Source organism: Aethalodelphis obliquidens, unplaced genomic scaffold (assembly GCF_003676395.1).
Source record: "Aethalodelphis obliquidens isolate GAN/ISIS:26980383/991018 unplaced genomic scaffold, ASM367639v1 scaffold5, whole genome shotgun sequence".
In the NCBI taxonomy this organism is placed as follows: Eukaryota; Metazoa; Chordata; class Mammalia; order Artiodactyla; family Delphinidae; genus Aethalodelphis; species Aethalodelphis obliquidens.
The window spans coordinates 48,111,522-48,128,854 of NW_020837949.1; the positions used below are offsets into that span (position 1 = coordinate 48,111,522).

Consider the following 17,333-nt stretch of genomic DNA (forward strand, 5'->3'; position numbering starts at 1 on the left):
TTATTCTAGTTAGAATTAGGTTTATCTGCAAGTGACACAAATCTCAAAACAACAGTGACTTTGAAAAAGACAGAAGTTGCAGCAACATGGATGGACCTAGAGAATATTATGCTTAGTGAAACTAGTCAAAGACAAACGCTTTGTGGTATCACTTATATGTGGAAACTAAAAAATAATACAAATGATTCTATATGCAAAATAGAAACATTCTCACAGATGTAGAAAACAAACTTATGGTTACCGAAGGGGAGAGGGAGGGGAAGAGGGACAAATTAGGAATGTGGGATTAACAGATACAAACTACGATAGATAAAATAGATAAGCAACAAGGATATACTGTATAGCACAGGGAATTATTTTCAATATCTTGTAATAACCTATAATGGAATATAATCTGAAAAAAAATGCTGACTAACCATATTTTTAGCTAGAAATTCTATTATTCTGGAAGAAGGGAAGAACAGACATTGGGGGCCAGTGTTCTGCAGTGTACATGTAACAGAATGCATTAATCTATTCCTTCCTTTTGTACATTGGAATTGTTTTCCTCTTTTATGCATAGCACTTCTGTGAACACCTCTCTCTATATCTACCATTATTTCTTTTTGATCGATTTTTAGGGTTGTATCCTTTGGGTCAAAGGGTGTGGTTTTTTAAAAAGTTTTTCAAAGTGCTTTTCAAAAAATTGGAGCAATGGATAAACATATTCTCAATATGTGCTTTGATCAAAGTTATACGGAGATCTGAAGAAGAAACGTGCTTAAGAGCACACAGAATGCTACTACTGCATGTCAAGATTCATTAAGGGATGAGTACTTGAAGCAGAAGGTCATTAATTAATCCACGGCTTCAGTTGAACTTACTGGTTATTTCCATATCATCTGGTAGTAGAAAAGGGGAACCATGAGATAACAAGACATATTAACTAGTTTCTCCCTCTGATTCAAACTCTAAGTGAACTGTTACCCATATACAGAGGAAGTCTGACTCAGTAATAGGAGAAAAAGTTACAGCAACTTTCTTTCTCTAAAATTCTTGCTGCCAAATAGTCATCTTGGATGTTTGTGTGTTCCTGCCTTGACCTGTACTTAAAAAATTATTATATTATTATATATAACTATGCTTATATTTTGGTATCATTCCAAATTTGTTGGAGTTGCTGGAAAGAAAACCCACAGCTTTATTAACTGAAGCTCTCTATGTGCTTTCTCTCTGACTATAGGTCTTACACGTACAAACTAAATGGGGAAGTATTTTTCTTTAAGTTAAATGAATTAAGGAGGAAGAATCCTGGGGATTGTTCAGTAATAACCTCCAAAGCTGTCTTGCATCAGCTCCCCTCCTTCAACTCAGCCTCACTATTGACTTCCCCCTAAGCATTTAAATATATTCAAATCTCTTTTCTCTTTAAATCTCTTTGCCACTTGCAGCAACATGGATGGCTTTGGAGGGCATTATGCTAAGTGAAATAGGTCAGAGGGAGAAAGACAAAACGTTATGATATCACTTATATGTGGAATCTAAAAAATGCAACACACTAGTGAATATAACAAAAAAGCAGACTCACAGATATAGAGAACAAACTAGTGGTTACCAGTGGGTGAGGGAAGTGGGGAGGGCCACTTTAGAGGTCAGGGAATCATGAAATACAAACTACTAGATCTAAAATAAGCTAAGGATATATCATATAACACAGGGAATATAGCCAATATTTTATAATAACTATAAATGGAGTATAACCTGTAAAAATTGTAAATCACTATGTTGTATACCTGAAACTTATATAATATTGTAGAGCAACTATACTTCAATAAAAGAAAAAAAATGAAAACAAATTAAAAACTCCCTTGAATTTACTTCCTGCTAATTTCTCCTTTCCTTCACAGGCCAAGTTTCCTGGGGGGGGAAGAAAAAGACAATATTCATTGTCTCTGTCCATTTTGCCATTTGTCATTCTCTCCTCGATCTATTGTGATCTGGTCCCACCATTTCACTGCACCTGCTCTCCTTTACTAAAGGCAACAGTAATTCTTAGTTGCAAAAGCCTTCAAAGACTTTTCTGTGCTTATCTTACCCCTCACTTGATAAGAACTGGCACTGGAAATATTCCTTCTTTGAACTGTTCTCCTACTTTAACTTCTCTGACATCATTCTGTCCTCATTTCCCTCCCTCTCTGGACTCTCCCTCTTGGTCTTTATATGCTCTAATTCTTCCACCCATACCCTAGAGTGTTCTCTGGAGTTTTATCCACTGTAGAAATGTTTGGAGGGACCCCATCTACACCCATGACTTTCATTATCATCTATTAGCCCATGACTTCCAAATATACACGCCTAACTTCAACTCTCCATCTGGCCAACTGCCCTGGACACGTCCAGTTCAAACGCAATATAACCCAGTTCTCCGTTTTGGGAAATTGCACTTTCATCTACCCAGTCACCCAAGCCAAAAACCTAGGAGTCTACATCGATTATTTCTTCTCTTTCAAGTCTCCTTCAACTTCTGGAAGTAACTGGTACTATCAATTTTGCCTCCCAGATATCTCTCCTACCTGTCTCTTTCTCCGTATGCCCACTGTCATTGCCAGCATGACTAGTTCCTGAGCATCTCTCATGTTTTAAGATAGTTTTACCTTATATGGCAGCCACTCTCACTACTCATTCTGCAGCAGAATTATTTGAGAAAATTAAAAAACTAAATCCAATTGCCCAATGACTCACCCCAGAAATTGCTTTTGGATGAGGCCTGGGCTTTGGTATTTTGGAAAAGTTCTAACATGCATTTGGGACTCCAAACCATGGCTTTATGATCTTTGTAGATGAACTGGACCATACAGAAATAATCTCACTAGGAAACAGAGTGACCAAAGGCTACCAAAATTATGTCATGGGTCTCTGGTAATTATAGCCTTAAGCAAAACTAAATAAACAAAAGTAAAACCGAAAACCGCTGTTATTTTTGTTATAATTGATATATTGGATATAGAACAAAGGTGATGTGCTGCATCCTCAATTACAAAAGGGCCAGTGGGTTATATAAGCATATGACGTGAATATTGGTGAATGCATGACTTGTTCAAAGGCATTCTGATGCCAGTTTTTAAAAGCACTGTACAGAATCAGACTCACAGACATAGAGAACAGACTTGTGGTTGCCAAAGGGGAGGGGTGTGGGGGAGGGATGGACTGGGAGTTTGAGGTTAGTAGATGCAAACTATTACACACAGGGCTTCCCTGGTGGCGCAGTGGTTGAGGGTCCGCCTGCCGATGCAGGGGACACGGGTTCGTGCCCCGGTCCGGGAAGATCCCACATGCCGCAGAGCGGCTGGGCCCGTGAGCCATGGCCGCTGAGCCTGCGCGTCCGTGAGCCTGTGCTCTGCAACGGGAGAAGCCACAACAGTGAGAGGTCCGCGTACCGCAAAAAAACAAAACAAAACAAAACAAAAAACTATTACTCATAGAATAGATAAACAACAAGGTCCTACTGATAGCACAGGGAACTATATTCAATATCTTGGGGTAAACCATAATGGAAAAGAATATAAAAAAGGATGTACGTATGTGTATAACTGAGTCACTATGCTGTACAGCAGAAATTAACACAACATTGTAAATCAACTATACTTCATTTAAAAACTAAATTAAAAAAAAAAGCACTGTAGTACATTTTAGGGACCATATTTTGCTTGGAGCTCCAGTTTAGTAACCTGTCTAGAGTCGTGTTCATGTATTAATTTGCTCCATCACTGTCTGAGGTTGACAGCCATTGTTGTTACTCTGTAGCTTTTCATCCTTCTTTGAGTTAAAAAAAAAATAGTACCTACCTTTGTAATTAAATTTATTCAATAACCTTGTGTAGTCCATATTTATAAGGTTTGATAGTTATTGACCACCACAGTCAAAGGTAGACATGTAGCTGGAAAACACAAAATACTAGGTATGCTCTTTGCTACTGGAATATCATTGTTTCTAGGCCCTGTCAGATGCCAGAACAAGGAGTTGTATATGTATATACTAACCTGTGTATACATATACATATTGATAAATATGCATATATGTAACAAACTCTAATCCATTTATTTACTTATTTATTTTTTATAAATTTATTTATTTTTGGCTGTGTTGGGTCTTTACTGCCGCACACAGGCTTTCTCTAGTTGTGGTAAGTGGGGGTTACTCTTTGTTGCAGTGCGCGGGCCCCCCATTGTGGTGGCTTCTCTTGTTGCAGAGCATGGGCTCTAGGCACGCCGGCTTCAGTAGTTGTGGCTCCCGGGCTCTAGAGTGCAGGCTCAGTAGTCGTGGTGCACGTGCTTAGTTGCTCCGTGGCATGTGGGATCTTCCCAGACCAGGGATGGAACCCATGTCCCCTGCATTGGCAGGAGGATTCTTAACCATTGCGCCACCAGGGAAGCCCCTCTAATCCATTTAAACAAATGTAACAGTATGTATTTAGATATGCTCTCAATTTGGGACACAATTCGATTATTTTATCAATGTTTTATATTCCAAAATATTTTTGAAACTGCCTGTGGCAAAGATTGGTCATTGTCTTTCCAAATCCATTCTCCTTCCACCTCCCTCCACCCCCGAACCCCTGCCCTGCCCCACTCAGCTAAAAGACTACATTTCTAATCTTTCTTTGCAGCTAAGAATGGCTAAGTGACTAAGTTCTGGCCAGTGGGGAAGGGAAATTGTTGGGTGGGACTTACAAGGAAGAATTCTGAAAATGAGGACAGTCCACTGCATGTCCCTTTCCTTTACCTTTTCTCCTCCTTTTCTGTTATCTGTGATCACCAGCAGCTACCATGGATGGTGAAGTAATCATGAAGCTAGAAACCAGTGCTAGATAGTAAAACAAAAAGAGGAGCCTGGGTTTTTGATAACTCAGAGCTGCCATAATGACCCTCGTTTGTCTACATGTAGAGTTCTTTTATGTGACGATAAACCAGACTGCTATCATTTGCCTTTCTGTTTCATTCAGCTAAACCTGATGCTAACTGGTACAATTTTTGAAAGTACCTTTAGATATAGTTTCTTAACCAAACTTTGTCATTTTCTTCTTTTTTTTAAAATGTTTATTTTATTTTTTGGCTGCATCGGGTCTTCATTGCAGCACACGGGATCTTTTTGTTGCGGCATGTGGGCTCTTCCTTGTGGTGCATGGGCTTCTCTCTAGTTGTGGTGCAGGAGCTCAGTAGTTGTGTCCCGAGGGCTTAGTTGCCCCGCGGCATGTGGGATCGTAGTTCCCTGCATTGCAAGGTGGATTCTTAACCACTGGACCACCAGGGAAGTCCCTCGATCCTTTTCTTGACTGCTTGCTTATTGTCCGTTCCCCCACCCCCCAAAAAAAAATTTCTTGAGGAAGGTCATTAATTTATTTTTTTCCTTCCAGTTTTATTGAGATATAATTGACGTACAGCACTGTATAAGGTTAAAGTACAGCATAATGATTTGACTTATATACATCATGAAATGATGACCACAGTAAGTTTAGCGAACATCCATCATCTAATATAGATACAAAATAGAAGAAAAAGAAAAAAAATTTTTTCCTTGTGAGGAGAACTCAGGATTAACTCTCAATAACTTTCATATATATCATACAGTAGGGTTAATTATATTTATCAAGATGTGCATTACATCCCTAGTACTTATTTATCTTATAACTGGAAGTTTATGCCTTTGACTACCTTCATCCAATTCCCCTTACCCCCCACCCCCTGCCTCTGGTAACCACGAATCTGATCTCTTTTTCTATGACTTTGTTTTAGAAGCATAATTGACCTACAGCACTATGTTAGTTTCTGGTGCACAGTATAGTGATCCTATATTTCTATACATTTCAAAATGACCACCATGATAAATCTAGTTACCATCTGTCACCATAAGGTCTGTTATTGACTATATTCCCCACACTGCACATTTCATACCTGTGAAATATTTTATAACCGGGAGTTTGTATGATGAAGGTCACTTAGAACTGAGTCCTAAAGAGTAGGGGGTAGAGAATGGATACCAGAACTTGTGGTGGAAAAGAAAGGGAGAGAAAGAGAGAGAGAGAGAGAGAGCCTGGGAGTTCAGAGCGATCTGGCAAGGGAGATAGTATCATTTTATCATGGAGGTGAGTGAAAAAGAATAATAGCTTGGGGACAGATGTAAAAATGATTAGATAGCATGGGCCTTGTTGGGAAAGTCTTTTTTCCTCTCTTTCCCAGGTTCTGAGGATATGAATGTTAGATCTTCTGTTGTCACGTTCACCCCTGAGGCCATGTTTTTTTGTTTGTTTTGTTTTTTTGGGTTTTTTTCCGTCTATTTTCTCTCTGTTGTTGAGATTGGGTAATTTCTATTGTTCTAGCTTCCTGTTCACTGTTTTATTTTTTTTTTCAGTTATTACAGTCTTCAATTCTAAAATTCCCATTTATTTCTTTGTTACATCCTCTATTTCTTTGCTGAGACTATTTTTTTTTCCATTTGTTTTAAGTGTGTTCTAACCGCTCATCACAGTATTTTTCTGATGGCTGCTTTAAAACATTTGTCAGATAATTTTAACTTTTGTGTCACCTTTGTATTGACATTTTCCTTTTCATTAGTTTACACAACTCCTGGTTCTTGGTATGATGAATGATTTTTTTATTTTTATTTTTTTGGCGGTACATGGGCCTCTCATTGTTGTGACCTCTCCCGTTGCGGAGCACAGGCTCTGGACGCGCAGGCTCAGCAGCCATGGCTCACGGGCCCAGCCGCTCCGCAGCATGTGGGATCTTCCCGGACCGGGGCACGAACCCGTGTCCCCTGCATCGGCAGGCGGACTCCCAACCACCGCGCCACCAGGGAAGCCCATGATGAATGATTTTGATTGAAACCTGGATGTTTTAGATATTATGGCACTCTGGATCTTATTTTAATCCCCTCTTTCAGCTGGCTTTTTCTGACACTGGTCTGGCAAGGGCATGGAGGAGGGCATTGTCTTTATTTATTTATTTAGGCTGCACTGGGTCTTAGTTGTGGCATGTGGGATCTTTAGCTGCGGCATGCGGGCTTCTTAGTTGCTGCCTGCAGACTTCTTAGTTGCAGCCTGCGGACTCTTAGTTGAGGCATGCATGAGGCATCTAGTTCCCCAACCAGGGATCAAACCTGGGCCCCCTGCATTGGCAGAGTGGAGTCTTACCTACCAGACCACCAGGGAAGTCCCACGGCATTGTCTTTGTTAGTGCCAGGTGGGGATAGAAGTCTAGGCTCCCTATTTTGCCTCTGTTGACACCTATGGGGTGGGGGTGGGCCTCCTCATTACTGGCAGGTGGGAGTGGCAGTTTCAACTCCTCACTGGGCTTCCACTGACGCATCCCTAGCTAAGAGGGGTAGGAGCATTCCCCACGTGGCCGCCACTGACACCATGGTGGGGAGGGTAGTGGAGGAAGTCCAGCCTCTCCGCTAGGCCACTCTGACTCCACCCTAGCCAGGAGAGGGAGGGGTACCTCATTGCTGTCAGTTGGGGGTGGAAGTCCAGGCTCCCCATGTGGTCTCCAGTGACACCTTGGGGACAGGGGTGTGGGGAGTATGTGTGGATAGGTACTTGTTACCAACCAGAAATGGGAAAAGTCCTGGTTCTTTACGTGGCCTTCTCTGATACCACACCAGTGGGACTGAGGTGTAGGGGGACGGAGGCGTTAGGATGTTGAGGTGTCCCATTATGGCCTTTAGCGTGTGGAAGCGGGCTCCTCACCTGGCCTTTGCCGGCATGAGTGGGAGTGGGGCCATAGGTTTTTATTATGCAGTGTTTGTCTACAGTAGTGTGATTATTTTCTGAAGGTTATCTGTCTTGCTAGGCTGCCCCTTTTTGGTCCGTTGGCTAAGGAGAGTAGCCTTTTCCTGGGGCATATTGGTTTGTGCCTCTTAGCAATTTTGAGTTTACGGTTTTTGGGTTCTCCAGTACCTAGTATGTGATATAAAAGGCTAAATGAAAACCCAAGAACTTACCGCTGTGTTCCTCTTTGGACCCTGTGGTCTCTAGCTGGTATGCCTTCTTTTCTCCACCTTTCAGAATCTTCTTATTGTTACAGAGCAAGGGCTTGTGTGCCCACAGTGCGGAAAGCCAAACTCTGACTTGGGTGGGTGTTTGCAGCAAAAGTGAGGGTTTATCTGCAGGGTGCCAAGCAAGGAGAATGGGCAGCTCATGCTCAGAAAGACTTGAGCTTCTCAATGGCTTTCAGGCAAGGGTTTTTAAAGACAGGGTAGAGGGCTGTGGAACGCATGACCAGCTTCTTCTGATCAGTTGGTGGTGAAATAACAAGATGATGTTTTGGGAATCTCAGCTTTCTGATCCCAACCAGTCTGGGGTCTACCTGCTTGCCGTCAGGGTGTAGTCACCATCCTCCACCTGGGTGAAGGTCTCAGCGTCTGTAGAGCAACTTAAAGGTATGCATCAGATTGTTATCTATATCCCTTTAGGAGGGAGTCCTGTGATTCTACAGTCCTAATCATTAACTGCTTGAGCCTGCTCTTTGGAACACAGGAAAGACCTAGGAGACTAAAGCCTTTTTTCCTACAAACAAGAAATGGAAGACATAGAGGGGCTTTTGTACCTGGGAAGGCCCCTCAGGGTCCTGATCAGTTTCAAACCCCCCTTTTTCTTTGATAATCCTCAATCTTGAGGGGTACAGGGGTGGGACAAGAAAGGGAATAAAGGTTTGCGTAGAGAGATTAATCATAGACTTACTAAGGGAATTTGGTTTTAGAGGGACTCAGTTTCATTATGTTTATTTTAGATATAATGTCCAGAGTTTTGTTGTACTTAGTGGGAGGAACAGAGAAAAATATATCCACTACTTCTTCCCAGAAGCAGAAGTAAAGAGCCTATAATGCATTGAAACACAATTTCAAGCAAAACTACTTGGCAGTGACTTAGGGAGAAGTTACAGGGCCTTTCCAACAAAGACATCAGGAAGGCAATCAACTAAAGCCAGCCGTAAGGAGTAACTGCCTTTTCAGATCCAATAAGATCTGTAAGCATCTTCAAATAGTAACAGTTACTTAAAAAAATCATAATACTTATGAGAAAACTTTTATGAAAATCTTAGAGCCTTAATTTATGAATCAATATAGGGCTACCATGAGGAGATATTTAAAACACATGATGTAGGAATATGGAGAAATTGTATCCCCTGGTCCTAGTTGAGCCAAAATCATCAGACTTTCAATGCTGCTCACTCCCTTTTCAAAGCCAGCACATCTGTTTTGTTTTGTTTTGTTTTTTAAGAAAAGCAAATTGAAAAGGCCTCATGTGCAGCTTTATCTCTGCTTCCTTTACTTTCTGAGTTTCTTCTTCTCTCCCCTTCCAGTCCTAGGAGAATGCTGTTCATAAGAGGCAGACTTTTGTAAAGAAATATTCATTTTCGAGAATATATAAACAACCTATAAACAACCTAGAGAAACAAAAACAGTAGCTCACAATAAAAATGACAAAAACCACCTGATCGGATATAAAATCTCAAGAGGATAGGGATATAAACCTTAGGAGCTGAGAGATCAATTGATATGTCGGCCTGTGTTGTAAATAGCTCTGCTATGTAGGTTCACATAGTTGAAAGGCAGACAGCATTTCAGCAGTTAATTATAGAAACCTGTAGGGCTATATTTATTGGTTGCAGGAGGTCTATTCCAGCTAAAACTCAATAAACCAGGAAGAGAGGATCAGGTAGGAAATGCTCCAGAAAGCAATAAATAGATTTGGGCAGGGACCCAAATCTAGGAGACTGTCCCCAATACCTGAAATAATTTTTTCTTCCTTGTCTTCCTCCTTTCCTCCGGTTTTGGTTTGTGTGGAGTAGAGGCTTAGGGTGGAGACAAAAGCAAAGAAGGAAATTGTTTCTCTATCAGTTACAAATGCGGATCTTGCACTCTGAATCAGTTTTTGGAAACATTGCTAGCATGTCAAGAACACTGAGAGAGCCTCCTTGGAAATTGTCCAATTCCTTAAGGTACTTTCAACACCTGTGAGTGACTGGGCAGAGGTTAAAAAAGGTTAAAGTCAACTCTGTTGATTCTGCTACTCAGATTAAAAGGTTAAGAACAACCTAGGCACGTGAATAAATAAAATGAATTCAGGGGAGTGGTTCCTATTGCCCTAGCCACTCCTCACTCTTTCCTCCTGTACTACCTTTCCGTAAAAACTGCAAGTCTTTCTTTGGTGTGCCCATGGCTCCCAACCCTTTCATGGGCTCAGAGAGGATGAGAACCCTGCTAACTATCGCCCAAGGGTTCAAAGATTCAAATATGTACACCAAGCACAGATACAAGAAATGAATGTCTCCTTCTCTCTGACACACATACATATACATTACCTTCTGCATTTTCATTTACCTTTAGTTTTTACTTATGAAATGGATGCAGGATTTTCAAACATTAGAGGAATATATACTGGAACAGAGAGTGCAAGTTTCTAGCAATTCTATCCTTCAAAGAAAACAATATTAAGTTGTTTTCCTACAATTTTTCAAGTTCATGGAGAAATTTTTGGGTAAAATAAAATCAAATAATTTTAAACACTTATTGCATTCATGGTAGATTTCTGTGAATGTTTCTCAACGAACAGACACAAAAAATACAAATGCTAACATCAAGAGACCCACGTTTTACTGAGGTTAAAAGTGGATCCCTGTACTTGTAAAGACTGGGAATTTCTGCTCTTGCTTAACTATTGCAGCAGCTGCCGCGAGTCAAAGTTATGCCCTTGACTGCAAGGAAGCAACACATGCAGTTACAACACTCCAAGGGGGCGGTTCTGAGGGTCAGATGCTCCAAGGAGGCGGTCGTGAGTGACAGCCGCCGCCTCCCACAAACCCTTTGCGTTTTGGTAAACAAGGAGACTCCAGCCCTCAGTCTGTAAATGAGGGAGGAACTTGGGGGCGGGGCCAGGGCTCCGGATGTGCTACTCCGAGAAGGCCTCCTATTCGTGGTTCGCAAAGGGCGGAGGATGTGGGAATTCTGATTGGTCTGATTCCCTGTCCGTAAGGGGATTGACGTCCTATGTCCCGCCGGGCCGCGCCTCTCGGGGCCGCGCTCCTCCCCTCGCGGGTAGGTGCCCGCCCCGAGCGGCAGAGCGCGTGCGCATGCGGCCCCACGCCGCAGCCGATCCCGCCCGCCGCACCACGCACCCTAGCAGTCAGTGGGTGAGCTGGGAGCCGCGGAGGTCACCGTGGGGAGGCGGGGCGGGGGCAGCATGGCAGCCTCCTTACGGCTCCGTGGAGCCGCCTCCGGCCTCCGGTACTGGAGCCGCCGGCAGCAACCAGCAGTGGCCAGCCTTGCAGCGGGTAAGGACCTCGCGCCTTCTTCCCCAGTCCCTCCTCCGGCCGCCCGCTTCGCGCTCCCTGATGGCTGAAGAGGTCTTTTCACCGGAGGCGCTTTGGTTGGATCGGGGCTTAAAACCCAACATTTTGACTGGTTCCAAGGCCTGGCCTCTTCTGCGGCCCGCGCCACTAGTGCTTCCCCCCATTCTCCCCACCCAGATCTAGATGAATGGGGTTCGGCGTCCTTTTGGGACTTAGGAAGGAATGGGAAGAGCTTGGGGTAGAGAGAGGAGTATTTGGGTCCGAGTCCTGCTTCTTTGGAGTTAGGGCTTTGAGGACAATTGGAGGGCCCAGCCCCAGGGGCTACCCCTTACCCACCCCAGCGACCCCTGGCCTTGCAGCGCTGGCTGGCCTTGCAGCGCCCCGGGTGGGCGCGCTCTCCGGCCGCAGCCCTGATTTTTGTTTTAATCACCTTAATTGTTTCTGATGTTTTTACACAAGTGAAGTCTTACGAATCAGGTGATCAGTCTTTCCAGCAAAGTTTTAAGTCACCCTTGACCGGCCAGGCGGGCTTCCACCGCTTCTCTGTAACTGGGCTACCTGAAGATGACACTTCTGTCAAATTATTAACCAGAATACTTTCAACGTTCTCAAAATTGTGGCCTGAACCTATCCTGCTTCCGTCCCCTCCCACCCCTCATATTATTATAAGTTATGGAAGCTAACCATCGATTTAGGAAGAGACAGTTTTTAGACCCACAGAGAACTAATCTTTCATTTTTCAGATGGAAGAACCTAAAGCCCCTTGGATAAGTGAATTAGGTTATTACAGCAGGATCTAGAAAGTAGTCCTTGGTTCTTTATGATTCCTGCACTTTTCTTCTACAGCAGGATTCCTCTTTAATTGGAAAATAGGTTGATTTGTGGGGAAACTGCCATTGTCTTCCTGTAAAATTTTTAGTTTTGAAAATGCACTATTTAGCACTCTCATACTTGGGAGATTGAAAAAGCCTTGGTATTAATTTTTTCTGATCTTTACTTTAAAAAAAAGGCTGGGAATTGAGTTCTTAACAGCTTCCCTTCCTCCCCCTCAGTAAAAATCTAAGTAGAAGAGTGAATTTCCTCTCTGGCTTTAAAAGGGAAAGCTCCATATGATGGGAGAGAACAGATGTCTGATACAGAATCACAGTAATGAGATACAAACTCACAGAAAGTGCCAAACTTGAGTGTAACCACTGTTTGAGCTACATGTATTGAACTACAAAAAATGCCTCGTACATTGGAGATACTTAAAAAAAATCACTCTTCTGCAGTAGTAAACGTAGCACCAGTTTTCACATGAATGCACAATTCTTTCAGTTTTGCTTAGTCAAGGAAGACATACGTGCTGTTTAGTGGTTTTACAAGGTGTTCTAACGGTATTTTAATGAACCCTTGAAGTACCTTTTAGAGTTACAGGAAAGTTCTTAAAATTTATGGAAGAAGAGTCTGAGGCCTGTGACTATAATAAATGCTTCTGTAGACTGGAAAGGCCTACCTTGAAATGCTGGTAGACTACTTTGGCATATAATCTTGTTCTTTGACCCCAATACATTGTAAGAATATAGATTTATGACAAATTAAAAAAATTTTTGTGTGTGTGTGATGATTGTTTAAAATGCTTCAGTAATTGTTTTTACTCTGTGGAATTGTTTTAAACATTTTTGTTAATTTTAATTTACTACAAAAGTGTTAACTTTTTTGATGTTGGAGTCTTAAAAGAAAAATTATGCGCCAGTTTGGAGTCTAGGGACATTAAGAAAAATAACTATGTTCAAATAGTAACATTATTTAGTGTTCTGAATTCTGTGGGATGTTTGTCTCCATGGTATGTTTAAGATGTTTATATCATATGGAGGGTAATATTATAAAGATCTATACAGTTATTTACAGTTTGAAAAAAATGACATCTAAAAGTTGCTGGTAATAGCATGTCTTACTTTTAAAATATTTAAAGCATTGAAAAGGAAATAGAAAAATGAGAACTATTAAACTAGACATACATTACTATTTTTTCATACATTACTATTTCATCACCATTTAATATAAGTTTTATGTTTTATCTTAAAAGGTAATTAAATTTAGTTTCAGACTTCTTTGTACAGACAAAAAAATGACAGATGTTGACCCTCTACAGTCATTTGATTCCCTAACAAGTACAAGGAAAAATAATTTGTAACAGATCATCTTAAAGCGACCACCTGACCAAAAGTGGAGTGGGAAAATTAGCCAGCATTATAGACAAATGGGAATACAGTTCTTTTTCATTTTTGGCTCTTTGTGTGTGTACGAACTCTGCCTTCAAAACAGCATAACTCGTTGTATAAATCAAATATATGCCATTTTTTCCCTCTTTATATTAGCTTCTAGGGTTGCACATGAGACTCTGAAAAGCTGCACATGGTTCTGGGGACCAAAAGTTGACCTTAAACTTGTGAAATTGCATAAGGAGAATACAGTCGACCTTGGAACAAAATGGGTTTGAACTGCATGGGTCAGCTTATGCATGGATTTTTTTCAATAAATTTGTACTACAGTTGGTTTAACCTGCAGATTTGGAGCAGGTTGTGGAGGGCCAACCGTAAATTATACGTGGATTTTGTGAGGAGCGTCAGTGCCCCAACCCCACTCATGGTTCAAGGGTCAACTGTATTTCTAAAATAACTTGACCCAAATAATAAAGGCCTTTATAGAGTAAGTCACTACCCTTAGATTAGTAACTCTTAGCATTAAAGCAAAAAGAATGTTTATGACGTAATATGTGATAAAGTAGGACACAAAGTTGTGTATGCAGGATAGAGTCTCATAATGAAAAAATGCATTCAGAAGACTGGAAGGGCTATACAAAATGCTAACTGATTATTTTTGTGTAGTGAGATTAACTTTTTCCCTTATGACTTTATACTTTTTCGTATTTTTCAGTTTTCTACAATGAATTACTTTGATGAGAGAAAAAAACTTTTAGAAGTGTAAAATAATTAACCTATTACCAATTTTTGCATTTTGAAACCTAGAGTCGCCTGGTTTTTGGTGGCACTTCATGTTACCAAGATATGGATAACTTTGTCCATGTCCCATTGGAGAAAAGGTCATAATCTGTAAATTTACATCTGTATATTTAGAAACTAACTTTGCCAAATTTTCTGGCTAGTTTCTTCTTCCTCCTGGCTGCCGCTTAAGTAGTGTTACGGAGAGTCACAAGAGTTTGCTGATTAGATACAATCTTTTCTTTAATCTCTAGTTCATTTCCTATTACATACTCTGATTTTTCACAGATTTTTCTAAAAAGATTTTTAAAAAAGATTTTTCTAAATCTTTTACTTGGGGCTGCCAATCTGTGAACAGTCATTTGCAGAGAGATGCAGGTACCATAATTGGTTTAGGTAATTTGGAACTTCACCATAGGTCTGGGAGGAAAGGATATTGGAGAGTCAACCTGCAGCGTTTGCTTAATGGTTGCTGCAATACAAATTACCTTTGATGGATCCACTTTATCACTATCTTTACTCTTGCTTCAGCACTGACTTTTATCCTCATTTGATGAAAGCTCTCTCTAGTTAGTAATTCATTCATATAACACTATTAAACACTCACTGTGTGCCAATTTATTTATTTCATTTATTATAAAAGTAGTCATAAAAGTTATATGCACATGGTAAAAACTCAAAAGATTATAAAATGAAAAGTAAGTCTTTTCTCTAACTCTGACCCATCAGTCCAACTTTCTAGCTGTAACTGCTGTTTCTTAAGCATCTTACAGAAACTTGAAAACGTTTAATGCATATGTATTCTTTTTTTCTCATATACTGTATGTTATTATAGATAATGCTCTGCGTCTTGCTTTTTTTCACTTAATAACATGTCCTGGAGATTTTTTTCCTTATACTTTTAGATAGATATATCACATTCTTTTGAACATTACATACTATTTCATTGTATTGATTTTCTATGAAATATCAAGTACCTTGTTAATGTATATTTAGTTATTATAAATTAAGTGCCCTGTTAATAATGTTTCTGTTGTTACAAACATTCCTATAGTAAACTATATTTTTGTGTTGTTCAGAGTTTATATGTAGTAGAAGTCAGCAAACTGTGGCCCAATAGCTGGGTCCCTGTTTTTGTAAATAAAATTATATTGGAAAACAAGCACAGCCACTTGTTTTTATATTGTGTATGGCTGTTTTAAAACTATAGTGGATGAGTTGAATAGTTGTGACAGAGGCCTCGTGGCCCCAAACTGAAATTGTTTACCTCCTCACCCTTTAAGAAAAAGTGTGCTGACCCCTTACGTATAGTATAAATTCCTGCAAATGGAATTACTGGGTCAAAGAGTATGTACATTTTAAATTTAAATTTTATAATAAAATTCAAATGTAGATCCTTTTTTCAAATTGCTCTCTAAAAGGATGACATAAAATACAATTCTACAGTGTATGAGAGTGTATGTTTTATCAGTCCTTTCTAACCAGGTGTGAGTTTATCAAAGAAACACATTTGTCCAGCTGATAGGTGAAAATGGTATTACATTGCTTTGTTTTGCATTACTCTAGTTATGACAGAAGTTGAGCATTTTTTCAAAGTTTTTTTTTAATATTTTATGTTAACTGTCATTTTGTGATTTTGGCATACTTTAAAACAATGGATTATTTACATTTTTCTTCCAGATTTTAAAGTTATTTGCATATATAGTAAAGTAGCCCTATTTCTATCGTGTGTTGCAAGTGTTCTTCCTAGTTATTTGTGTTTTGTCATGTTTGTGATTTTTTTTTGAGATGTGCTAAGTTTTTCCCCCTTGTTTTATTATGAACAATTTCAAAGTATTGAAAGAATAATGCCACGAACATCTGTGTACTCTTTGCTCAGTGTCAACGGTTGTTAACCAGCCTTTTGCCATATTTGCTTTATTTCTTTCCAAGTATATTCATATCCCACCTGTATCATTTGAAATTAAAATGCAGACACTATGACACTTTAAACCCTAAATGATTCAGTGTGAATCTCCTAAGAAGGACTGTCTCCTACATAACCATATTACCATTACCTAAGACAATTAGCACTTCCCTGGTATCATCCTAATATACAGCTCATATTTAAAATTTCATAATTTTCCTTAGAATGTCATAAGACTTTCACCTCCAACACCCAAATCCAGATCCATTCAAACTTCACACGTTGCATTCGGTTGATATATCACTTTAGTATCTTTAGATTGAGAAATGTCTTCTCTTGTTTGTTTTTTCTGTAAACATGTTGACTCTTTAAAAACAGCTTTATTGCAATATAGTTGACTTACAATAAACTGCACCTGTTTAACATTTACAGTTTGCACCTGTTTAACATTTACAGTTTGATGAGTTTTGACGTGTATATACCTGTGAAACCATCAAACCATCATCACAATCAAGACAGTGAATGTATGCATTCACCCCTCCCCCATCAGTTTCCTCATGCCTCTCTACATACTCAAACATCTATAATTGTACAGTTTCACTGGCTAGATAGATTCCTATCTTGACAGTTGTTTTTTGTTTCAGTTCTTTAAAGATGATGCTCTCCTGTGTTCTCACTGGCTTTGTTTCTGACAGGAAATCTGCCTTCATTCTTATCTTTGTTCCTTTGTACATAATGTCTTTTTTCTGCCAGTTGCTTTTGAGCATTTTGATTATGATGTGTCTTGGTATAGTTTTCTTCATGTTTCTTGTGTTGGGGTTCACTGAGCTTGGATGCATGGGGTTTATGGTTTTCATCAAATTTGGAAATTTTTCCCATTAGTTCTTCACATATTTTTCTTGTCCCCACTTTGCTCTCCTCTCATTTGAGGACTCCAATTTCGCTATGTGTTTGGCTGGTTGAAGCTGTCTCACTGCTCACTAATGTTCTTTTTATTTTTTAAATTCTTTTTTCTGTGTTTTGTTTTGGATAGTTTCTGTTGCTTTGTTTTTAAGGTCACTGTCCTTTTCTTCTGTAATTATATTATAATCCAACCTATTGCTCTGTCCTTTTACT

General features: G+C 39.9%; 1 protein-coding gene across 2 annotated transcripts in view; it reads left to right on the plus strand.

Moving 5' to 3' along the window:
• The first annotated feature begins 11,006 nt into the window (after window positions 1-11,006).
• The window catches only part of HIBADH (3-hydroxyisobutyrate dehydrogenase), a 133,906-nt gene continuing 127,579 nt past the window's right edge, over window positions 11,007-17,333 (plus strand). Inside the window, exon 1 of one of the 2 annotated variants that reach the window (XM_027102323.1) lies at window positions 11,007-11,309. In XM_027102323.1, coding sequence (XP_026958124.1) covers window positions 11,219-11,309 — 91 coding nt within the window. In that variant the 5' untranslated portion in view covers window positions 11,007-11,218. The remainder of the gene's footprint in view (window positions 11,310-17,333) is intronic. The other variant, XM_027102324.1, reaches the window with a different exon arrangement.